The following is a 25,759-nucleotide window of genomic DNA, read 5'->3' as shown; positions in this document are numbered from 1 at the left end:
CCTGCTTTTGTGTAACTGAAAACAAAAGTGTGATTCCTACATGTGCTGCTGTCTCCAGGTACACCAGGATTGGCGTGTCTCTTTTGTTAAATGCTACACAAGGGAAGTGTTGCTACATTTACACATTCTGTACAAACATAGTTGATCAGGTCTTAGGTTTCAGAGTCAACAAAAATTATCCTGGTAGAGCTTTTGGTTTTATCTTTCCAGTCCCTTGAAAGCTCAGCTTTAGGGTACCATTTCTTGTTTTGCAGATGTGCAAAAACAACTCAACTCAGCATGCTGCCTATTTTTGCGGATGAAAACTGAAATATACAAGCATATTTATTAAAAAGCAACTGAATTCTAAAAAATAAACCCCCCAAAAAAGGCAGGCAGGGGGCATAGGACTAATCATAAATATTCATATAGTAACCAGAACCCAGCACTCAAATCCTTCTTGCTGCACTCAAAAATATGAAATCCAGCACTTACTGAGGTACTGAGATAGATCGGGGAATCTTGATACTAGCAGAAAAGAACAAAAACAGGGCGCACTCTCCTCATGCATTACCGTGATAGTAAGAAATGTATTATAAAAATACAAATGCATACTCACAAGCCAAAAAGGTCATAAAAACAGAGACAAGGAGTCAAAAGCTGCCAGTCGTGGGCAACATAGGTCCTTGGGTATAGTGCTAACGTGTTTCGGGAGTCGAACTCCCTTCCTCAGAGCAATAGATATTCCCCTCAGAGCAATAGATATTTGCCATGGTGGAGAGTTTGGAATCTGATTGTTTGATTGATCCTGTGGACAGGTGTCTTTTATACAGGTAACAAAATGAGATTAGCAGCACACCCTTTAAGAGACTGCTTCTAATCTCAGCTTGTTACCTGTACGAAAGACACCTGGTAGCCAGAAATCCTGCATGAATTTCCCTCATGAACATGCAAATCAGTGCATAATATGTTACTTTTTTTCGCTTGAATTTTTTGTTGCTATTCTGTCTCTCAGTGTTATAATACACCTACCATTCGATTTTTACACTGATCATTTCTTTGTGAGTGGGGAAACATTCAAAATCAGCAGGGGATCAAATACTTATTTCCTTCACTGTAGCTGTTACTTCCTGAATGCCTATCACATTTCTAGAGGTGCTAAAATGCCAGGGCAGTACAAACCCCCCACTCCCTCCCAAATGAACCCTTTTTGGAAAGTAGACACCCCGAGGATTTTGCAGAGGCATGTTGAGTCCATGGAACATTTTACTTTTTGTCACAATTTTTTTGAATATGACAATTAAAATTTTTTTTTAACACAAAGATATCACTTTAATGATATACTGCTCATGCATGCCATGAGTATATGTGGAATAACACCCCAAAACACATTTATCCTACTTCTTCCGAGTATGGGGATACCACATGGGAGATACTTTTTGGCAGCCTAGCTACATACAAGCCCCCAAAATCCAATGACCACCTCCAGAATTTCAAAGGACATACAGTATTTCCTCATATCACTTCCCCACTACCTATCACAGTTTCGGAGGCTCTAAAATGCCAGGATAGTACAAACACCCCCCAAATGACCCCTTTTTGGAAAGTAGACACCCCAAGGAATTTGAGAAGAGGCATGGTGAGTATTTTACAGCTATCATTTTTGTCACAGGATTTTGAAATAGAAAAAATAATTTTTTTTGTTTTCTTTCTTAGTTTTCCAAAAACATGTGGCAACAAATGAGATCTGCAAAACACTCACCATGCCTCTTATCAAATACCTTGGAGTGTCTACTTATCAAAAAAGAGGTCATTTGGAGGGGTTGCTTCTACTATCCCGGCATTTCAGGGCCAACGTTAGAAGCTTATGCCACACATCACCCACTCTTGAAGACCAAGCCTTTTCTGACACTTTCTGTTCACATGACAAAATCATTTTTTTGCTAGAAAATTACTTTGAACCCCCAAACATTATATATTCTAGAGAATAAAATGGTGGGTGTTGAAATTTTTTATGTCACACAGTATTTGCGCAGCGATTTTTCAAACGCAAATCTTTTGGGAAAAATACACTTTTTAGAACTTTAATGCACAAAAACACAATATATTGCCCAATTGTTTGATAGAATACAATGGCAACAAAGTACATACATTTTTATTATCGATAGGCGATGCTTTAAAAGCCATTTATATTTACACAGGAGGTCTAGTGCTAGAATTACTGTCCCCAATCTGACGTTCGCAGCGATACCTCACATGCATGGTGCAACTGCTGTTTCCATACAGGAAGATACAGGAAGGGGTCAACGCTTGCGCACGCAAGTTAGATATTTAAATTTTTTAAGTTATTTTTACACTCTCCCTTTAATTTTTTTAGCACTTTTAATGCTATCACAGGGAATGCAAATATCCCCTATAACTTCAATGGGCATTGTCATATATTCTTTTTTGAGAAATCTGGGGTCTATCAGACTCTAGATATCTCCTCTGCCCTTACATTATCTAATCTCACCAAGATCGGTGTGATCAGATGCTTTCCCAATTTACAAATGGTGCTGTTTATATTCTGTGAAACTGAAGTGATGAAATGCTTGTAGATTCCGATTTCTTAAGACTACAGAGGTGATTGGAGCAATTCTGGTCTCTGACCAGTTCTACGCTCAGCCAGTGGAACTGCCGGCTGCATTCTCGGATTCCCCTGTGGGACAGGAGAGCCCAAGCAAACTGTAGAAGGCAGCGGGGGGATGTCCCTTCCCCGCAGCTAGTAAAAACAATTCAGTAGATAATTGGCCACTAGGATTGCTTTTACATGAAAGCAGACAGCCAGCTGAAAAAAAGGTAGCTGCAGGGATCATCCCGGTATATCCACTGAAAGTCCAGTGACGTACCCGTACATTCATTCTTGTAATACCCATGTTGAGGGTTAGGCCCAAAAGAGTTGTAAACTCAAAAACTGTAATAGATTTCCTTGCGAATTGTCTGACAAGAGCTGAATTTGGGTGGGCAGCGATGTATTGTTGTACGTATAAATTGCCTTGGCCCACAATCAATTGATACAAATCTTCCGTGAAAAGGTACTAAACACTACTGCTGGCAGCGAACGGGGCCAATCCTGCTAACTCTGCATTTTTGGGGACACTATACAAAGGAGGTACTAGCATAGTTCTGTACGCGATCAATATCTTGATCCGTACAAACAATATACTAATAATGGTGGTGATCAGCGACCTATAGCATGAGTGTGATAGTGTGCGGGCAATCTAACGCTAGCTGACCCTGGCTGGGTGGGGCGCTTACAGATCCTGACATGATCTGATGTCGCTAGTGGCAGTAATACAGTAATCAGTGAAAAATTCTATAAACTGACACTGTACTAATGGCACTGGTTGGGTGATCAAAGGGTTAATAGGGGCGATCAAAGGGTTAAATGTGCTAATCTAATGCGTGTGTGTAAAATGTAATGCTTTTGCTTGGTGCCTTGTTCTCTCTTCTCTCCCTGGACAGACAGGTGGGAGGGGGGCAGCGGGGGTGCAGGTGCGTTCACACCCCAAAATACGAAGTGATGTAAGATTACTTTGCTTTGCCAAGAGCTGCTGCTCGCCCGCAAAATGAGGGTAAGCAGTTGGCCAGTAGTTTAAAAATACTCTTAAAAAAAAATAAAACAATTCTCAGTATTGTATTTTACTTATTTTTAACTTTTTTTTACAATTTTTTTTTTCAAATACTTTTATCAGAATAGTACAATGTTACCATAGTAATATTGCACTACTGTGGGGGGTGATCAGGGATTTTTTTTTTTTTTTACACTTTGCTTTGCAGGACAAATAAAGATCAGTACATCAGTACAGGCGGGAAGCGGTTAATAACAATAATAAACTTTATTTTACATAGCGCCTTTAAAGGTAGCTTCTCAAAGCACTTTACAAAGAACTACACAGGATAAAACAAAGGACAACTAAGTGAAAGCTTGTCTAATGAAAAAAGTTTTTAGATTTGATTTGAATGACTTAAGAGAAGATGACTTTCTGATATTCTTTGTAAGTGAATTCCAGAGTTTTGGAGCATAGCAGGAGTAAGCTCTTTCTCCCATCGAGTGTAGGTGAGTAGGGGACACACACAGAAGACCAGAATTTTAGAAGTGAAGGTTATGAGAGGGGGAGCAAGCTGATCACAGTTAAGACAGATAATGGGGTGCCAAGCCACGAAGAGCCTTAAAGGTGAGCAAGATGCTAAAGTCTATGCGAAACCTGATGGGTAGCCAGTGCAAAGACTCCAGGATAGGGGTAATATGGTCTTTTGTACAAAACCTAGTGAGAATTCTGGCTGCAGAATTTTGGACATATTGTAGTCAATTATTAGTGGACTTAGGTACACCAGTGAGTAAAGCACTGCAATAGTCAAGTCGGGAGAACACAAATGTATGGATCAGCTTTTCAGCTACAGTGTGTGATAGCATAGGATGCAGCCAAGCTGTTTCTCAAGTGGAAAAAAGATGTTCTGACAACATTTTGCACATTTGGATCAAAGGTTAAGCTAGCATCAAATATCACCCCGAGATTTTTAAATTTAGACTGAAGCTCAAGTGCAGTGCCATCAACAAATAAGCTACCAGGACTGGCCTTAGACAATGATGGGGGGTGCCAATAAGCTTGACTTGTCAGTCTTGTCACAGTTTAAATGAAGGAAAGCAGCCAAAGAAGAATCCGGAGTGGATGTACATCTGAATTTCATCAGCATAGTAGTGATAATTGAGCTCATGTGATCTAAGCAGTTGACCAAGTGGAAAAATGTAAATGCTAAAACGTAAGGGACCCAAGATTGAGTCCTGAGGAATACCGTACTTGACTGGGCCGACTTCAGACTGAAATCTGCCAGGAGAAACAAAGGGGTTGATTTACTAAAGGCAATTAAACTGTTCACTTTGAAAAGTGCAGTTGCACTCTGCAGGAGCAGTTGCTCCAGAGCTTAGTAAATGAGCAGAAACTCTGCTGACTTTTATCATCCAATCATGTGCAAGCAAAAATGCTCTTCTATTTAATGTTCCTTGCATGTGATTGGGTATTCTTAGCGAAGGGAAGCTTTACCTCAATTAATAAGCTCTGGAGCAGCTGCACTTGTACCGTGCAATTGCACTTTACAAAGTGTACAATCTATATGCCTTTAGTAAATCAACCTCAAAGTTACAGCAATCAGTAAGATATGACTTAATCCATTTCAAAGCCAATTCTGAGACTCCAAATATGGTTTCAAGTTGAGAGAGTAAAAGATTGTGGTCTACAGTATCAAAAGGCAGAACTAAGATCCAGTAGAATAAGAATAGTGAGCCAGAATCAGAAGCTAACAGAAGGTCGTTGGTGACTTTGACCAAGGCAGTTTCTGTGCTGTGCAGTTGCCGAAAACCAATTTGGAGCAGTTCAGATAGGTTATTTAAAGCCAGGTGGTTATATAAATGAGATATCACAACTCACTCAAGGATCTTGGAAAGGAAGGGTAAGTTAGATATGGGGTGAAGGTTATTTAAATTGTGCAGCCATGTTGGGTTTTTTTTTGGTACTGGGGTGATAGCAGCAGTTTTAAGGATTGTCGGTACAGAACCGATACTAAGGGAGTCATTTATGATATTGAGAATAATAGAGTATAGAGAACTAAAACAGGATTTAAATAAAATCGGTGGGAATAGGATGAATTATGCAGGTGGAAGATTTCATATTAGAGACCAAATTAATCAGAGATGCAGAGTCAAGTACAGAGAAGTGGGAGAGAGAACAACCACTAACACTGGGTGGGTGAGGGAGTGATATGTAAGAAACATGTGGTTAGGTAAGAATTCTAATCTAAGAATCTAAGTGTTGTGTTGAGGCTGGTAATGTGGAGGGACTGCGAGGTTTTAACAATCTATCAATGGTGTAGAAGAGTTGCTTTAAGCCATTGTTCATCAATAAATGGATCTACATCTTGAACCCTTTTTTTTTTTTTTTAACTGCCAGCAACAATGGGTTGCGTGAACTAGTAAATATGATATAATTTACATAAGTATGATATATTCTCATACACTGAGAATGGACTTATGAGCAAGATCAATTTCGTTTTATGTAGTGTAAGAACAATAGTTGTTTGTTGGCCAATCTCACACAGCATGCTTTTTATGAATAACTATTATTTTTGTGAATTATTGTTGAAGCCATTGCAGTATTTTGCCATCTCTGGTTTGCTACCTGCCTAGGAGATGGGTGTGTGGGACCTAAACATTAAAAGATTTCTGTCCTTTTCACAGGGGGTTTTCCTGTGGGATGAAAATGACTGAGGGGGTGCTGAGGGAAATGCAGAGTGCTATGGGGATACAGAAACAGACATGCTGTGTGTAGACTGATGAGGAATATGTTTTGTGATCATCAGCCAAGTGTTTGCTAATTAATATGGATTGTTGGGCCTCATATTTCACTCCTGTTTTGTGATCCTTGGCAGCCAATAAATAAGTGGCGGATTTGGAGATATCCAAAGAATATAGTTCCTGAGTGAGAAAACTCCATTTGTAGTTATTCAAAGGATTTGAGTATATTAGCATAATATAGATGGGAGAGGGGAGTAACAACTTTTTGATTGATCAGGATGACTGATTGATCTGGATATTCATTAAAGCCCTGATAATGGAGAACTGATTTCATAGGTTGCCATACTTGATACAGAGTAAAGGCCTGTTCACATATTGCCACCACACCCAGGTTTTCACAGCAAACCACAATGTACATCATTAAATTGCCATGTATTGCAAGCAAAGCAATACAAGTCTATCAGAAGATGGCTTGAGGGCTATTTAGAATGAATGGCACTACACTGCAACCAGTGCATTAAATTTGCGATGTCATGCAATGCAGTATCATGCTCGTTTTTGCAAAAAACATCATGTGAAGGGCCCTAAGGGCTCTTTCACACAGTGTAATGACCTGCATTTTTCCATATTGGACCAAAACAGATTATGGCTAGGCACTGCTTAGAGACATTAAGGAACAGGCACTCTGTGACACTTAAAATTATGGGAAGAAAGGTAAACGGTGCACTGAAACATGTGTCACACTGCAACCTTAGGCTAAGTTCACACTAGCTTTGTTAGCAGGCATTAGACAGGCGTTTATGAAGCCGTTTTAATGCTCCTCAAACGCCTATGAAAATTCTACACATGGCAGCACACAGTGCTGTTCACACTGAAGTGTTAGCGTCGCAGCAAAATTGACGCTTCATGTCCAGTCAGGAGGAGTTGAAGCCTCCCATTCAAGTCTATGGTGACGCTCCTCAAACACCTGGCAGGCATTTGCGGGGAGTTTGTGGAGCATTAATACCATTAAACTTCATTATAGGCATTTGTGGTGTTTTAATGCTTGGCAAACGCCTATCAAAAGCCTCAAAAACGTGCATAGGGCGTTTGGGGAGCGTTAAAAATGCTTCCCAAATGCCTAACTCCTATCAAATGCTATAGGGGTGTTTGGCAAGAAATAGAAATTAGTGTGAATGAGCCCTTACTGCCCCTGAACTGGCACCAGCCCTTACGTTAAAATGCACGTATTGAGTAAGTGAGCACTAAAAGTGGCTACAGCCGCTGAACACCAAAAGGTACCAAACAACCTCAAAAACAACTAAATATTCAAATGGGTGCAGCGCTAAAAGGAAAAACATCTAAAATAATTCATATAAAACATATATAAATATTGAATATTGATAGTAAAGTGCACAATCAATATGTTCAATAATCTCTGAGACTATACATAACACACAATAGTGCATATAATGAAGTGCAAGGATTATAGTGCACGTATATAATGTCCGTGTCACTATGCCGTGACTAATCAAAGATGCGCGTGAAAATCATCCACAATATCTCAGTGGGTTAGGTGCATAAGCGATCTCAAAGATCCCAGTGATATGGTGAAAGGTGATTATGTATCCAAATTGACAAAAAACTGCGCACTCACCAGATGCGCAGACAGTATGCGCATATAAGAGATTACCCCTCTTAAGGTTTAACCGGGATTCCCTCTGGTGTTTGGTCTGGTCTGCTACCGCTCTCTGCTCATTCAGCTGATCAGCATGGCTTTAACCTTCTTATGTGTGACTCTGTGGGTAGTGGGAAGCTCACACAGAGCCCCAAAGAAGAGGAGGCCGAATAGCGTAATACTGTTTTCAATATTGAAATTTATTGTATACAGCAGAAATAAAAGACAAAAAACACAGCTACTGACCAGATAGCTGTGTTTTTTGTCTTTTATTTCATACGCATACTGTCTTCACTATTGTGTGTTATGTATAGTCTCAGTGATTAATGAACATATTGATTGTGCACTTTACTATCAATATTCAATATTTATATATGTTTTATATGCATTATTTTAGATGTTTTTCCTCTTAGCGCTGCACCCATTTGTATATTTAGCCCTTACGTTAAAACTGAGCATGTTAGTGACCATTTTTCAAAAAATAAAATAGTACTCTGCTCATGCATAAGAGATATAGGTACTTGTTTCAGATTGTCTAATGGTAATAAGTACTATCCCCCAAAGTGTTATAGTTGTGCTGCCAGATAATACAACCAGAGGTCAGGGACCACCAAATAATCTTTCTTCTAGGGGAGGCATAATGTTTCTACTTTAATTCGAGGTTTCCTACTCCAGATACGTTTGCAGAAAAGGTCAAATTTAAGGTTACAGAATGTGTTTCTACTTAAATTCGAGATTTCCCACTCCAGATAAGTGTGCAGAAAAGGTCAAGTTTAAGGTTGCAGAATAGCCAATGCTGGGGGAAGCAAGATAAACTCTTTTGAGGCCTGCAGATCAGAGACAAGTGGTTCTTAGGATGGTAGACACACTTTTTAAAATAATTTATAAACTCACTTTAAACTGTAATAAGCTTGCAAAAGCTTAAAAAGAATTCTTCAGCCTGGAGACAACATTGACAGACCCTAGGGAAATAACTGCAAACTTATAAAATTGCAAAGAGTAAGCTACGGTTATTGCTCAGGAGACACTGACCAAAGCAAAGTCTGACTACAAGGGGAAAAAAACAAAAATATTCTATACAGAGAAATAAACTAGAGTAAATAACTGAACACTTTTTGTATTTTTTTTGATTGGATGTTCTACATAATAATCATATGTTCTATCTGAATAATTGGATACGCAAGGAGGACAACACCATGCAGACAGAAAAAATGATTACAGATGATACAGCATATTATCATCTAGTCTACCTCAAAATGAAACTAAAGGTTCAGATGTAAAAAAAAAACAACAAACAACAAACAAATAAACATGTCTTACTTACCTGCTCAATGTTTTGCACAGAGCAGCCCCAATCATCCTTGTCTTGGGTCCTCCACTGGCACTCCTAGTTCCTCCCCCCTGCTGGGTGTGCCCAGAGCAAGCTGCTTGCTATGGGGGCAGTCACCTATAAGACACACAGAAAGAAACCCGGCCCCGCCCCCACTCCCTCCTCAATGCCTGTGATTGGCAGCAGTGGGAGCCATTGCCTCCTGCTGCTGTGTCTCAGCCAATGAAGAGGGATTGAACCAGGAGAGCCACTGCTCTTGTGTACATCACTGGATTGGGATCAGGTAAGTACTGGGGGGTCTGCCAGGTAAAACAGCACACTGAAGGTAAAATGCACGAAGGGAAAAAAAACATCAGCCTTTAGAACCACTTTAAACTCTCAAAATACTAAACACATATAAGCAAAGCTAACAGAAAGACAAGTTAAAAAACATTCAGTAAAAAACACTGTAGTAGGGCTTTTTGGCTCCATTAGCCCCCTTATACCATAACCTTTTGGGTCATACTTTCTAGCATTAAAACCAAGTCAATGCTAACATACATTTTTTTTTCCCCTCAATTCACATTCATCTAAATTGACCTTCTCACATGTATTGCTGGGAGAAAATGTCACTTCTGAGAAAATGATGTGATCTGCAACTTTCCTTTCTAGCTCTGAGAAAAGGCGAGAAATATAGAGTCGAAAGGATGGGATTACCTGGTGACATTCCCAGAAATAATTACTGAAAAGGTAGTTTTTGGCAGTAAGGGGACCTACTGGAAAATAGCTATGCCCAAATAAAAACAGAGGTCCTGGGAAAATACTCAATGTTCCCTGTTAGTAATGCCAGCTTCAGTTTTAGTTTTGACTGGAGTATACAATTAAAGTGGTAGCAAATCACGGCCTTTAAAAAAAAAAAAATCCCCTGCAAGGCAATGTCACAATGTGCTAGTATGCATCACATACTAGCACATGATGACAGACTTACCTTAAGGCTAAGCCCTCCAGTGATGCGCTGTTACCGCTGACAGGGCTTCCATCTTTCCCCGGTTCCTTGAATAGCCAAGCCGTGACAACATCACTCCCGTGCATTTGCACAGGAGTCGGGGTTTACAGCGCACAGCCCTGAAGGGAAGGCATGAGTATGTTGTCCCTTCACAGCACATGAACCAGTGACATCAGAAGCTGCATCAAGGGTGAATATCTCCTAAACAGTGTAAGTTTCACAGTACCTACAGGTAAGCCTTCCCTGTAAGTACAACTTCAAAAGCTGATAAAAAAATACAGTACTTTTTTTTTTTTTTTTGCACATTTAACCACAAGCCTACAGGGCACTTATACCCCCTTCCTGCCCAGGCCAATTTCCAAATTTCAGCACTGTTGCACTTTGAATGACAATTTTGCATTCATGCAGCACTGTACCCATATGAAATTTTTATCTTTTTTTGTGACAGACAGAGCTTTCTTTTGTTGGTATTTAATCAACTCTGGGTTTATTTTTTCTTAAACAAGCCAAAAACCACTGTTGGAAAAAAAAGTAATTTTTCTCCTTCACTGATGTGCGCTAATGAGGCTGCAGTGATGGGCACTGATAGGTCGTACTGATGGATACTGATGAGGAGGCACTGGTAGGTGGCACTGATGGGCATTGATAGGCATCACTGATGGGCACTGATAGGCGGCACTGACTGGCAATGTTAGGTGGCACTGACTGGCACAGATAGGCGGCACTGATAGGCTGCCACTGGCATTGATAGGTGGCACTAATGGGTGACACTGAAAGGCAGCTCAGATGGGCACTGATATGTGGCATTGATGTGCACTGGTAGGCACTGATGGGCACTGGCACATGGCACTGATGGACACTGACAGGTGGCACTGCTGGCGCTACACTGATCATCAGGGCACATTGATCATCAGTGCCCTGATGATCAGTGTACATGTCCCCTCCGCGGAATGCCAATTACCGGCTCTCCTCTCGAGCCGTCAGCGTGACAGCTCGAGAGGAGAGAAATGCCAATAACCGGCATTTCCCTGTTTACATGTGATCAGCTGTGATTGGACACAGCTGATCACATGACCGAGCCGACATCTTCGGCTCTTTCTGTGGATCGGTGATCCGCTGTGTCTGAGGGACACAGCGCACCACCAATCGCCGTGTGCGCACTCCGGGAGCCGCGCATGCGCAGTTAGAATTGGACGACATCAACTGACATCCTCCCAGAATGAGAGAACCACCTTGCATCCGTCATATTACTATATGGCGGGAGGGAGGTGGTTAAAGTGCAAGTAAAGGCAAACTTTGTTTTAGTTTTCAGTAGCGTGTGGAAGAGTCACACGCTTTTCCTTTTGACTACTGTCACCCAGACAAAAAATGAGGGGAAATACAAAATGTTAGAGCTGTCACCTGACCAAGAAAAGAAGGTAAATCATCCAATGGGGACATCTGTGTCACTGACAACTGTTTAAAGGCCCATACACATGGGCCGAACATTGGGTTCAATAGAAACTGTCCGACATTCAGCCAGTGTGTACAGCAGCCAATCCGGCTTCTGTTGAAGGGGCAGGACCAAAAAAGGTCTGCCAATCAGCTTCCAATCAGCACTCTCAGCCAATGGCTAAAGAGCTGTCCAGTGTGTTCTGGCGGGGAAGGGGGGGATCAGTCCCCCTGTCAGAACATAATAGCTCAGCAGGGGAGATTGCTGTACTAGCACTGCTTGTGTTAGTACAGCGATATGTCAGGTTTTTTTCGATCAGCCTGCTGGGTTGAATGAAAAGAAAAACTGATCGTGTGTACGGGCCATAAGATAGAATTCCCTTTACTTTGAGGAGATTTATATTAAATTTCCTTTCGTGTTTTGAGGACAGGATGTGATGGTAATCTCCCCAGCTGTACACAGCAAAAAAAAATCCTGATAGAGGTTTTGACCCCTTCCTACTCTATTAAAAATGAAAAAGTATCGTCGTGGTTTTACATACACGTCAAGTGTCAGCATTCTGTATGGGAGATGGATATTTCTTTTTTTGTAATTTAAACTATCAAATTATTTTGTATCTTCACGTTGTCAGTTTTCCATAAAGTTAATTAAGCATTAAAAACGTATGTGTCGGGAGTGATTATTATTATTTAAATTTTTCTCTCATACTAAAAAATTGTCTAACAACTTTGTTTTCACAACAGAAACAAGGTGTTAAATACTCTCACAGATAAATTAGGAAGATGTAAATCCTTCTGGAATAGAAGGAGATAAAAGACACAGAAACCGTGTGAAATAAACGTACTATGTTAAACATCTGTTCCACTATAAGAAAAATAAATGCAGCAAATTAATTGGTATTTTTTGGTTTATGTTTTTATTGATGCCTGATACTTTGAAACACTCATCAGCTCTGAGCAATCTTTACCTGAAAAAGAAAAACAGGCTGTAGTAACTCATAGTGCGCTTTAGAAAACATACTTGTAAGCTGACAATTCTCAAGAATGATGCTTTCATGTTTAATTAATTTCTTCATTTAATTACTTTCTCAAATGTCGCCTTAGCTCAGTGATCTAAAATGGATATTTCATTTATTGATGGTATTAAGCTCTACTCACATCACAACTGGGAGCTGAGAAACCAGAGGTTAAGGCAGAACCGCTGTTTTTTGTGCGATTTTGACATATAAAAAGTGAGTTTTTGTGTGCACTAGGATTGTTGAAGTGTGAGGCAAAGTGAAGATACACAGGTGTACGTTTGTTAAAGTGTGTTTTAGAGTGACTTTATACATCACAGCTCTTCACCACATATAAAGCTCTCAGAGGAGAGCCTGTTTATTAACATTTGTGCTTCTCTTCTCTAACTGAAAAGAGAAGTGAATGACACAAATGGGGGAATGCTGCAACACTTTTCTAGTGTTAATCCCTCTTGTTAGTACTGCGTCAAATTCATGAAGCATTTGACTTCTGGTTTTGACATGCTTCTCTTTTACATTGTGTCACATTGAATGCACCAAATGTAAAAATCAAACTAAGACCAACTCTCTTTTGGCGTACAGAGAGAAACCGGCTCAGACAGACAGATTTGGCAAAAGTGTCTCACCTGCATTCTAAAAGTAGGGCAGCATGAACCAAATTCAAGTACAATTTCAAGGTAGGTATATGAATTTAGCGCATTTTTCACCACTTTTAGAATCCATTAGAGACAACAGAATCTACCCGCTCCACTCTTCATGAATTCTAGAGAATCTGTAGTAGAAGTGAGATTTGTGCTCATGATCTTGTAAGATCATGACCATAAATACTCATCAATGAAAATGAAAAAAAACAATAAAAAATTAAAAATTCCTATTAAAAGTTAATAAAACAATGATTAGAGAGGAATAATTGTGTTTTTATTAGAAGTGCACCGAAATGAAAATTCTGGACCAAAACCAAAAACCGAAATGGACAGGTTTTTTTTTAAAAAACTATACTTTTTATATATAAAATTGTATTATATTTGGCTTTTTAATTAATATCATGAATTTAAATGAAAATGAATTTAAAAAATATAACCCAGTAATGTAAAATAACTTTTATTGAAAGTAACACACAAAAATTGAACAGAAGAAAAAAAGAAATATATATAAAATTTAAAAAAACTTAAATAGGAGGTGTTTTTGCATTGACGTCAATGGGATGCGATTTTGCTTTGAAGTCAATTATTATCTGCACCTTTTTTTTTCTGTCAGCCAAATGTCGATAGCTCTATTTTCAGCCAATATATCAGTGCGTCACTAGTTTTTATTTGAATTAAGACATTGCTGTGACACTTGTACTCAAGTGTTTATGACCATATAAATACACTCTGGTACTAGAATACCAGAGAGTATTACAGGGAATACTGTAAACCTTTTCTCAAATAAACTCCTATTTCTTAATTTTCTAAATAAAACCTGTCCCAAAAACAACAACCTAATCCCAAATAATAGTCCACACTAATAATGATATCCACAGAGATATTAATGTCCAACATAAAATAAATCTTCAAACGTTCTATAAAGTGTCCAATTCAATTCACCAATCCAGATCCAGAACACCTCAAAAAAATTAAACTAAATATAGTGTATTATCTTCATAACCACACAATATTAAATTATTGCCACGTGATTCATGCACAAAAATTAAATATTTTCCAGTGTGCACTCCTGCACTTCATGAGCGCCACTTCCCTGAGAACATTTCACCAACAGAAGCAGGCTGAAGACTCCAAAAAACATGTTGGGTATGCAGCAAGTGGGGAGTTGGAAGAGATACCAGCTTTCATTGTCCCCAGTTTCCCTCCCAACCAGTTCTGTGCATTGGAGACTGCTTCTGATGTTTTCACACTTCACTAAAATATTGACCTATATTTCTACCAGCTTGCCATTTCCCCATTTTCAATATCTCTGCTGATCATTTGTCTGCACCCTCAACCAACCATGCCACTGCCTTCTACCTTAACTGACCCTGGCCTGTTTATCAACTATTCCTCTGCCTGCTGTCTACATTGTTTATCCACCACGTTTTTGCCTTCTACCTGAACTGACTGTGGCCTGTTTATCGACTATGCTTCTGCCTGCCGTCTGGATCATCAACCACGTTTATGCCTTCTTCTTGGGCTGACCTTGGCCTGTTACTTGACCATGTTTTTTGCCTGCCACTTGGATTGATCTTTTGCCCTGCTACTGCAGTAGTTGGATTCAAGATAACACAGGGGTCCCATATAAGTGAGGGGCTTCAGAGTAGAGTTCTTAGTAGAAATTAACAGTTTTTGGTTTTCTACAGGTTTTGTAATTCCCGGAACAGGGTCTGTTTGTCCGGAGGCTTCAAAGAGATTGGGTGGGATAAAGCCTCTACCCCTGTAACCTGCTTCTACCTGACCTAAGCCCTAAGCCTGTTGTTCCTGCCTGCTGCCTGGACCAATACTTTGGCTGTGCTGACTATATCTCTGCCTGCTGCCTGTAATGACCCAGGACATTTTATGGGCCATGTTCCTGCCTGCTGCCTGGACAAATAATTTGGTTATGCTGATCATATCTCTGCCTGCTGCATGTAATGACATTTTATGGACCATGTTCCTGCCTTAACCAATAATTTGGCTGTGCTGACCATATCTCTGCCTGCTACCCGTACTAACCCAGGACGTTTTATGGACCTTGTTCCTGCCTGCTGCCTGCATGTTAGCCTACTGCCTGTACTGATCTGGACCAATGCTCTCCTCAAACCATTCCTAATCTCTTGTTTACATTTACATTTGTTTCCTATACATTGTTTGTTGATTTTTGTGTTACACTTGTTGCAATGCTGGGTACATAATCTGTACAGACATTGAAAAGGCCTTACACATGTGGTATCCCCATACTCAGGAGGAGTAGCAGAATGTATTTTGGGGTGTAATTCTTGGCATGTCCATGCTGTTTGTTAGAAATATTTTATAGATTGACAAATTTGTGTTAAAAAAATACAATTTCATTTTCTTTCCACATTTTCTGAAAACTTGTAGAAAGAAATGAAATATTCAAAAAACTCATTCTGACTTTTAGAAAATACGTTGTGGTGACTATTCCTCTGCCTGCCGTCTACATTGTTTATCCACAACGTTTCTGCCTTCCACCTGAACTGACCCTGGCCTGTTTATCAACTATGCTTTTGCTTGCTGTCTGGATTATAAAAGGCATAATACCTGTGGTATCTCCATAGTCAGGAGGACTAGCAGAAAGTATTTTGGGGTGTAACTCTTGGTATGTACATGCTGTTTGTTAGAAATATCTTATAGATTGACAACTTTGTGTTAAAAAAAAAAATTTTCATTTTCTTTCCACGTTTTCCGAAAACTTGTAGAAAAAAATTAAATGTTCAAAAGACTTATTCTGACTATTAGAAAATATGTTGTGGTGACTACTCCTCTTCCTACCGTCTACATTGTTTATATTGTTGTGGTTTTTACTTTCCAAAATGGGGTCATTTTGTGGGTGTTTCCACTTTCCTATTGCTCCAAGGCCTTCAAAAACGTGATAGGTTGTCAGGAAATTAGATGTGTAATTTTTGCCCCTAGAACTCATAAAGGTGCTACTTGGATGTTGGGCCTCTCTATATGGCCAAGCTGTGGAAAGGTCTCACACATTTGGTATGGCCATGATCAGGAGAGGTGGCAGAATGTATTTAGGGTGTAATTTTTGATATGTACGTGCTATGTGTTGGAATTATTTTATAAATGGACAACTTGGTGGGGGGGGGGGGGGGGGGGTTTTATTTTCTTTCCACATTTTCCAAAAACATGTGGAAAAAAATGACATGTTCAAAAGACTCTCATTATGCCTCAAAAAAAAATACATTGGAGAGTTTGCTTTCCAAAATGGGGTCATTTTGTGGGTACGTCCACTTTCCTGGTGCTCCAGGGCCTTCTAAAACATGATAGGTTGTCAAGAAATTGGATGTGTAATTTTTGCCCACAGGCTTTTGATTGGGACTGTGTCTTCCAGTAATTTTCACCGAGGTGTCATTGTGGTGGGTGGATAGGATGTAAATGTCTCTCTTATCCTTCCACTTCAAAGCCAGCACTTCATCGTTTCTTAGATTTGCTGATTCCCCCCTTTGTAGGCTGGTGTTTATTAGAGCTTGTGGGAAGCCCTTCCTTTTTTTTCGGGAGGTACCGCAGGCTAAGCTTTTCTCACGGTACAGGTGTCGGAAAAGGGGCAGACAGGTATAGAAATTGTCAAGGTAGATGTGATAGCCTTTTTGGAAAAGTGGAAAAGCCAGGTCCCAGACAACTTTTCCACTTGTGCCAATGTAGGTTGGGCACTCAGGGGGCTGCAGCTGGGACATACAATATCCAGTGGCTCTTTCACAAAACTCGTAGAGCTTTACTCCATATCTGACCCTTTTGCTTGGAATATATTGCTTGATTCCCAGCCAGCCAGTTAAGTGAACAAGCGATTCGTCCACACATACATTTTGTTCAGGGACACAAAGTTCAGCAAGTCTTTGGGAAAAAAAATTAAGAAGTGGGTGAATTTCGTATAATTTGTCATAGTTGGGATGATGTCAAGGAGGGCTGTGGGTATTGTCACTGAAATGAAGGAATCACATGATCATCTCATAAATGACCTGGGCATTACAGCAGAATAAATGGGCATGTGATGGATTGGATGTGTGGACTAGTAAGCATGTCCTTTTTTTTTTTTTGTAAGCCCCCTGTTAAGGATGAAGCCCAAAAATAACTTTATAATAACAAAGTAAGAGGTCTCCATTCAAATGGACAGGCATAGGATGAACTGGGGTTGTTAGTAATGAATTGTTGGGCAAAACGGTTTGTCTGGTCCACAATAACATGAAGTAAACCGTCAGGAAATAATTTTTTTTTTTTTTTCTTTTTAAATCTGCAAAATTTTCTGTGTTGGCCTGCACACCTGGCTGTGCAGTGGAAAGGGGAATGCTTGCTGATCCTGGAGTTGGAGGGTAGCCATATTTGGTTGGCAAGAGCGTCTTAGAGGTATGTTTGGGCCCTGATTCTTGGTGTATGATGGGATATTCCAGTGCTGTTCCTGGGCCTTTCATCCATGGGTCTAGCACCATTGGTGTTTGCCGATTGACCACTCGAGTGTATGGCACTACTGGTGGCTGCCTAGTTTTCAGAGCCCCGTATCCTTTTAGGAGGGACCATTTCTTCCTGATTCAGTCACTGATCCACTACTTTCGATGGGTTCATACATTGAATCAGAATCGGACAGTAAGAGTTCCTCGCTGCTCTCATCCATCATACTAAGGATTTTGACTCCTCACTAGTGTACATTTGTTTTGACATGGCTGGTTTTGGTGGCACTGGTAGACTGCTGATGGTGGCTGTAGGACGGGTACCCTGGTGATGGAGGCTGTGTGACGGGTACTCTGCTGATGGTGGCTGTGTGACGGGGACTTCTGCTGATAGCAGCACTGATGGACAATGTGCGACAGGTGCACTGCTGATGGGCAAATGGGTAACAGGTGCAATGCTGATGGGCACTGATGGATGACAGGTCCACTACAGATGGGCACTGATGGGCGATATGTATGGTTCATACACTGAATCAGAATCGGAGAATGAGAGCTCGCCATTGCTCTCATCCGTCATACTGAGGATTTTGAACACCTCCTCACTAGTATAACATTTTTTTTAAATGGCTGGCTCTGGTGGCACTGGGACAGGTAGACTGCTGATGGTGGCTGTAGGACAGGTACCCTGGTGATGGTGGCTGTGTGACGGGACTCTTCTGATGGTGGCTGTGTGATGGTACCCTGCTGATGGTGGCTGTGTGACGGGGACTTCTGCTAATGGCGGCACTGAAGGATGATGTGCAATAGGCGCACTGCTGATGGGCAACAGGTGCACTGCTGATGGGCGACATGTATGGTTCATACACTGAATCAGAATCGGATAGTGAGATTTTGCTGCTGCTCTCATCCGTCATACTGAGGCTTTTGAACGCCTCCTCACTAGTGTAAATGTTTTTCTACATGGCTGGCTCTGGTGGCACTGGGACAGGTAGATTGCTGATGGTGGCTGTAGGATGGGTACCCTGGTGATGGTGGCTGTGTGATGGGTTCACTGCTGATGGTGGCTGTGTGATGGGGACTTCTGCTGATGGCGGCGCTGATGGACGATGTGCGACAGGCGCACTGCTGGACAATGATGGGCAACAGGTGCACTGCTGATGGGCAATATGTATGGTTTATACACTGAATCAGAATCGGACAGTGAGAGCTCGCCGTTGCTCTCATCCTTCACTTATATTGAATATTTTTTACATGCCTGGCTGGCACTGGGACAGGTAGACTGCTGATGGTGGCTGTAGGACAGGTACCCTGGTGATGGTGGCTGTGTGATGGTACTCTGCTGATGGTGGCTGTAGGACGGGTACCCTGGTGATGGTGGCTGTGTGATGGGTACACTGCTGATGGTGGCTGTGTGACGGAGACTTCTGCTGATGGCAGCATGGGTGATGTGTGACAGGTGCACTGCTGATGGGCATTGATGGGCGACAGGTGCACTGCTGATGGGCACTGACGGGCGACAGGTACACTGATGAGCAACAGGTACACTGATGGTGGCCACTGTGGCTGTGTTTGTGCACTGTGTACAGAACGGTAACTCACTTTTAGAAGATTCCTCTCCTCACACAAGATCTGTGTGTGAGGAGAGGAAGAAGGTAACAGCAAGTTACCGATCTGTGTTTAAATTTGTGAACGGCTGTGATTGGACACAGCCAATCACATGGTAAAGAGCCGTGGCCAATGGCTCGATAATGGGCTGTGTCCAAGGGACACAGTTCACCAGAGATCACTGTGCAACCCCGCTTCAGTCCAGCTTTAGTAAATAAACCCCAAAGGCTTTACATGTCAGAAACATAGTAGCTATAACTGGTTCTGATAAACCACGTTGTGCACAGAACTTGGCCTTCTATAGCCATTCTGTTAAAAAAGACTAAGAAGCAGTGTTAAATACTGAACCCTGAGGCAGAAGAGCTGGCTGAATTAGAAAGTTTGCAATCAGATAGAAAAAAACTTTGATTATCAGGACATTTATTGCTAGTCTAGCACTGCTAGAGTGGAAAGAATTCCTTCCAGACTAAAGCCAGGTCATAGATGGATCGAAACTCAGCCGGTTCAGTAGGAACCGGCCAAGATTCAATCCATCTATGGACTAGCTGATTGTACCCAAGTCCATCCATCAATCGACTTGGGTACAACCAGCATGTCAGAATTTTAGCATGCTATTATTGCCAGGGGCTATAGCCCCTAGCTATAATTATTGTGCTCTTCTGGCAGGGACAGCTCCCTGTACTGGGAGAACACAATAGCTCCGCAGTAGGGATTCCCCCATCAAAACTACACTGTGTTGATGGGGGAATCAAATGATTTTCTTTCCTGTAACCCGTGATTGGGCCCCAGGCAAGTCCCGGGGGCTGACAACCCATGCTAAAAAAATGGCTCCTAGATTCAAAGCAAATTTGTCAAGCACTGGTTTGAGGCCTCCCTATGCAGACACAGAGTTCGATCCCTCTGGAGACAACTGATATTGCATGTACAGGTAAAGTGATCAATGATACGGTGTTCAAAAAAAAAGACAATCTGTTGTTTTACTAGTCTCAGTTTCAAAAGAAAAACCCTTGTTATCCCAATATTCAGAAACAAGCCCAGATAATCTAAGCATGGGGATGGAAAATATGACTGGGCATTCCTAATAAACAGACCACCTAGTGGAGATTGAGTGCTCAGTACAAGTATCACTTAGAAGAATACATTCCTGGTATAGGTACTGAATTACAGTTAAATTGCAAAGATTCTGCTAACCTAACAGGATCCCTCATCTGTCCATACAAAGCTTCTCCCCAAAAACAAAACTGCAGCATCCAGGGAAAAGTAAGGTATGTGTGGATAAATACCAATGCAGAAAACATTTGCTTGTATTGGCAGCTGTACATCGCGCAAGCAGCTCCCTGGCTGTCTCAACGCACAGGAGCTGGTAACCATCCATGAGCATGAGGCCTATAAAAGTTAACTTTACAACTCTAGTAAATGGAAACTGTACACATTTAAATAACCATTTAGAGCACTATTCTTTTATTTTGATTCAAAATTCTGTCCTAACATGCTGACGCTAGGGAAGAGTCAGCTAGTCTACATTTAAAACAAAACATCCTAGTATGAAAACATATTCCCTATTTTAAAATACATACCAAGCTGTCGCTATCAGAGATGACAATGGATTGTTCTTTCTCATCTATTTTATTTGCAGGACAAGCCTTATTCCTAGGCTCTGAAGTGGAGGGTTCATCCTCTTCTGTACCATACTGAGAGCAAGCACTATCAGAGCGATTTTTTCTTTTCCTGAGAGGATGCATATTTAAGACCACCTGAAATGATTAAACAGTCCTGAATAAAACAGGTGTATTCTTCGCTCTTAAACACCAGTATTTTTCTGTGAAAATCTAATAACTGCAGACTGCATAAAAAGACATTAGGAAGAATTCCATAAAGAATTTGTAACACTTTTCGGACAGTACAGGCCCATTGGAAATGCACCAGATTTTTGCACAGTCTAGTTTTAGTAAATAACCCCCATTGAGTCATGTCGGAGTACTCACACTGGGGCAACAACAGCACCCCCATGTGTCACTGACTGTAAAGACACTGTCAGCCACAAAGATTAATTGGTTGCTAGGGCACAGACCACCAGCATTCTAGCAACCAATGACACAAGGCTACATACTGACCTATGATCATAAAAGTCAGTGCAGCGCTGTTAAATGAATGTGCAGAAAATGCTTATATATAAAATTAATAATAAATCTTAGTTCATATAAAGTACAAATCATGCAAATATTATCACAACCTTACACCATAGATGCAATAAATATAAGGTGCAAAAGAACATACAAGACCACAAATGAGTGGTCATAGTGGTAAGTATGTGAAAGTCCAAGCAATGAACTTGAAGATCGTAGAAGATCTCAACTAAAGGTGCTAAATTCCTCTAGATCAGGTGTGACAGATTGTGTGACTGGAAATAAGCGAACTGTGCACTCACCAGATGTGCGCTAAAAACACACATTTGAGATCACTTTTTTCTCATCAGGTCAGCCAGATCAATCACTCCCAGGTATGGTCAGGTTCCTGTTCCCTTCAAGGTCCCTCAATTGGTATCACTGTATCAGGTCAACTCTAAAACGGGCTCTGCGAATAGTGAGACTCACAGAAAGCCCAAGAATGATGCTACATAGTGTGATACTGCGTTTAACAGGTAGTTTTATTTCCAAATAAGGTGCATACAATCAAGGAGAAAAAGAAAACGACTGACCATGTGTTCAGGATGGCCGCCAACGGCGGCGTGACATCAGGACGCTGTAGCCTCTTACCCTAACTTTACCTTACCCTTAACAGCGCTGCACTGACTTTTATGATCATTTATTTTTAGGGGGGTTTTATGGTACCTTTTTGTGTCCTAGCAGCTGTAATTTTATAATAGCGCTCGCTTATCTTTGCCTTATGCTACATACTGACCTATTAGGTCTGCCTCCATTGTGACTGACAGTAGACAGCAGTGGGCGGATTCCATAGCCGCTATTGGGCTGTCTAGCAGTGTATCTGCAGAGTATCCAGTGTAGATGGCAGTGAGCGGATTCCATAGCCGCTACAGAATCACAAGTGAGGCGGACCTGATAGGGAACTAAGATCTCAGCATCCTTATCAGGCTCTCCCCACTGTAAATCTAAGGGGAGGCATATAAAGGGAAACTGTTGCCTTAATATCAGGCTCCACATACTACATGGTTCACCTTCTCTGTTGCTATATAACACCTGCTTGTGTGACAGGCACAGTGGCTGGCCAGGGGGCTCAGTAATGCTTAATTTGTGATTTTATCAGGCTCATGTACTGAGCTGCATTGAGAGCCAAGTGCTTAGTATGGATACTCCAGCCCCCCAATCTCAATGTCAGGCTCCATGCAACAAAATCATAACAGTTTCCAATAGGTACATAATTACATTGCATGAACAAACATTTGTTATGCAGAGGTGCAAAACTATTTTAAAGAGTATCTACAGGTTTGTTGTATTGCCTCCTCACTGCCTGCTTTACCCCTCGAACTTGGCACTAGCACTCTGGAACGGTGTACAGTGCATACTGATGCAGGGTGCTTGCAGATTGGGTCATGCTCAGAGGGCAATACGCCCACTTAAAGTGACGGGGTATAATTCCCACTGCAAACCAAAGCATCGCAGCTACCGCTGCATGTGTACACTCCCAGCCACTGCTTCTGCATCTAAAGGGGAGAAGTTGAGGGGCGGAGGTGGTAAAAACGCAGCTTAACCATGTGGTTTTACTGGCCCTCAACAGCTAGTGTGAACCAGCCCGTACTGAGTGCCAGGAGTTTAGCTATCGCTATACTCTCAGTGCACTGACAGAAATAATGCAATAATAATGATCCCTGAAGAAGCCACGTGACTCGTGAATGGAAGCTTGTGAACTCTTTTCTGGTGCGTGCAGGAGCCACCATCTGTGTTCACCCTGCTTTTCCCTTAAATGCTTGTAATAGGTTCTGTGAACCTTGTATCTACACGAGTGGCTTTTTTTTTTTATATATTTGTATGGTAATAAAGCCTATGAGGGGTTCCTTATCTTTTCCGCACCTATCCATCGGAGTGGGGACATAAAGGACTGTTCCTGAGTGTGCCAGGGGAAACCTGTGGAGCAGAGGATTCAGTGGGATTAATATTGAGCGCATGTTGACCTATATTTTCTATGGGTCAGCTGTTAAGGTGAGCGTGCATGCCTGAAGGTGGAGGAGCACGATTGATTTGCACACCTGTTTAAGTCACTGGTGCATTACTTTAAATGTTGGAAGAAAAGACTTATATCACTTTTGCACTTTATTGTGGGTTACCTATCATTCACCATTTATCTGTTTTTTTTTCTATATATTCAGTAGAGCTGCTTACCTTTTTTTATTATGCACTTTTTGTGAATATCTACCCAGTTGAACATTTACTTGATTCATCACCTATTTGCTCCATTGTGGGGCTGATTGCTCAGCCGAGCATTTGTTTCACAATCATTTAGTACTGTTTTTGTTGGTTTTCACATTTTATGCTTCAGCTCAGCCGGGTGTTTATTATAGCTCAGCCAGGTGTTTACTGCTATTGTGATCATGTTTTATTTCTGATATATGTTTCAAACGTTTATTCCTGTTCTTGTTGCTCTCTACACTTTATTCTTCAGCTCAGCTGGGTGTTTATTATAAGTTGGCCAGGTGTTTATTGCTGCTTGATTATGGTTTATTTTCTACATGTGTTTTACATATCATTTGGCTTTAGTGGCTGAGCCAGTTTTCTTATTTACTAGTAACTTTATTTTCACAAATGTATTCATTTATACATTGGGTTTAATGCTCAGGAGGGTGTTTATCAATTTTTGGGTCACTAGGGGGTAGCGCAGCACTATTCATGGGGAATTTTTTGACAGAGGTAATGCTGCTTTCCGCTACAGTAGTAGTTCTAACCCCCCAACAGGCACCCCCCCCCCACACCCAGGGACACAGCACAAAAACTTCACTGTGATTGTTGGGCGCAGCAGGCAGAGAGGCAGCATATAACTTATATGACTTTACAGCTGCAGGAGCTGAGACCAGGAGGTCCAGTACTGTGATAGCTGTACTCCTGGTGCTCAGTAAAAACAGAAGACAAGTCTACAAGGTAGCATGCATTTTGTCGGACTTAGCCCCTAGTGATCCAAAACATTTTAGATAGTGGTTGAGTTCCTGGAGTTTAGCATTAACCTATGTCGGTGGTGCCTAGATGAGGAAGACCTCATCATCCTTATGGCAAGATCTTGGGACACAGCAAGTAGCCTACATTTTGCAAGAAGCAGTTACTACACTGCGCTGTAGCGTCATCGTGCAGGATTTGGACACTAGGCATGAATGTAAGGTGGTGCTTTTTCCCCACAGGTGTTTCTTCTTTTCTTTACCAGTTTATATTGAAGGGGGGGGGAGAGAGACAATAAATAAGTGGAGACCAACTCTGAATTTCTGACAAGAGCAAGAGGTGTTTGTTTTGCACTTAGTGAACAGAAAAAAACAAAACATTTTAAATAGTATAGATAACAGAACCAAATCGGGAAAAACAGTGTTAGAATTTCCATACACTTTAAAGTGGTTGTGAACCTCAGAGAATAAATATGAACAAAGCATATATACGTGTCTCAATCTAGAGGACTAAGTGTCATTTTTGTCTGCTGCCTTGTTCCCCTTAACATGAATCATTTCTGACAAGTTTTCCTGAAACCAAGAGCAAAAAAAGGTACTGGGGAGGAAGCTCCAGCACACAGCCTGTGCTTGTCATCCTCAGCTATGTTACTGTGTTCTCTGTGAAGAGAGGTGTGTCCCTTCCCTTCAATTAGCTCTCCTCACTGAGCTCTGCAGTGTGTAACAAAATGGTTGTAAAGGCTCAAGGTTTTTTACCTTCTGTGTGCAGCAGCCCGCCTTATACCTACCCAAGACCCAATGCAGTGATGTGCACAAGAGCCTCAGCTCTATGGGAACTCTCCCTCCTCATTGGCTGAGACAGCAGAGGGAGTCATCAGCTCCCGCTATTGTCAATCACTTCCAGTGAGCCAATGAGCAGAGAAAGGGGGCAGGGCCAAGCTGTGGCTCTGTGTGTGAATGCACTTGTAGAGCAGCAGCTCAGGAGTGAGCCTGCTTGAGTGCCCTCATAGCAGCCTGCTTGCTTTGGGGGCACTCAGCAGGAAGAAAGGGCCAAAAGCTCCAGCAAGGAACCTGAGAAGAGGGCCATTGCACAGAGCAGGTAAGTATGTCATGTTTATTTTTTTTTTCATCTTTTAATATTACTTTAAAGGCTGATTTTACCTTCATGCATTCTATGTATAAAGGTAAAAAAAAAAATCTGTGTGCAGCTCTGCCTTCAGCCTCACTAATACTTGCCTGAGCCT

The 25,759-nt window shown here is 41.3% G+C and overlaps 1 protein-coding gene across 7 annotated transcripts in view; it reads right to left on the bottom strand.

Annotated features, from left to right (window-relative positions):
* Nucleotides 1–25,759, bottom strand: part of UIMC1 (ubiquitin interaction motif containing 1) — a 152,428-nt gene that overhangs the window by 125,503 nt on the left and 1,166 nt on the right. For all 7 annotated transcript variants that reach the window (XR_016308014.1, XM_089660657.1, XM_089660656.1 and 4 more), the window contains exon 2: nucleotides 20,992–21,168. Coding sequence is in view for 6 of the 7 variants with exons in the window: in XM_089660657.1 (XP_089516783.1) it covers nucleotides 20,992–21,156 (165 nt within the window). In the remaining variant the exon portion in view is untranslated. The remainder of the gene's footprint in view (nucleotides 1–20,991; nucleotides 21,169–25,759) is intronic.

The sequence above is a fragment of the Staurois parvus genome, unplaced genomic scaffold, assembly GCF_062004578.1.
Source record: "Staurois parvus isolate SC_StPar_1 unplaced genomic scaffold, SC_StPar_1.0 ptg001258l, whole genome shotgun sequence".
NCBI classification, from domain to species: domain Eukaryota; kingdom Metazoa; phylum Chordata; class Amphibia; order Anura; family Ranidae; genus Staurois; species Staurois parvus.
The sequence above is the reverse complement of the archived record's forward strand: the minus strand, read 5'-3'. Positions and strand labels throughout refer to the sequence as shown.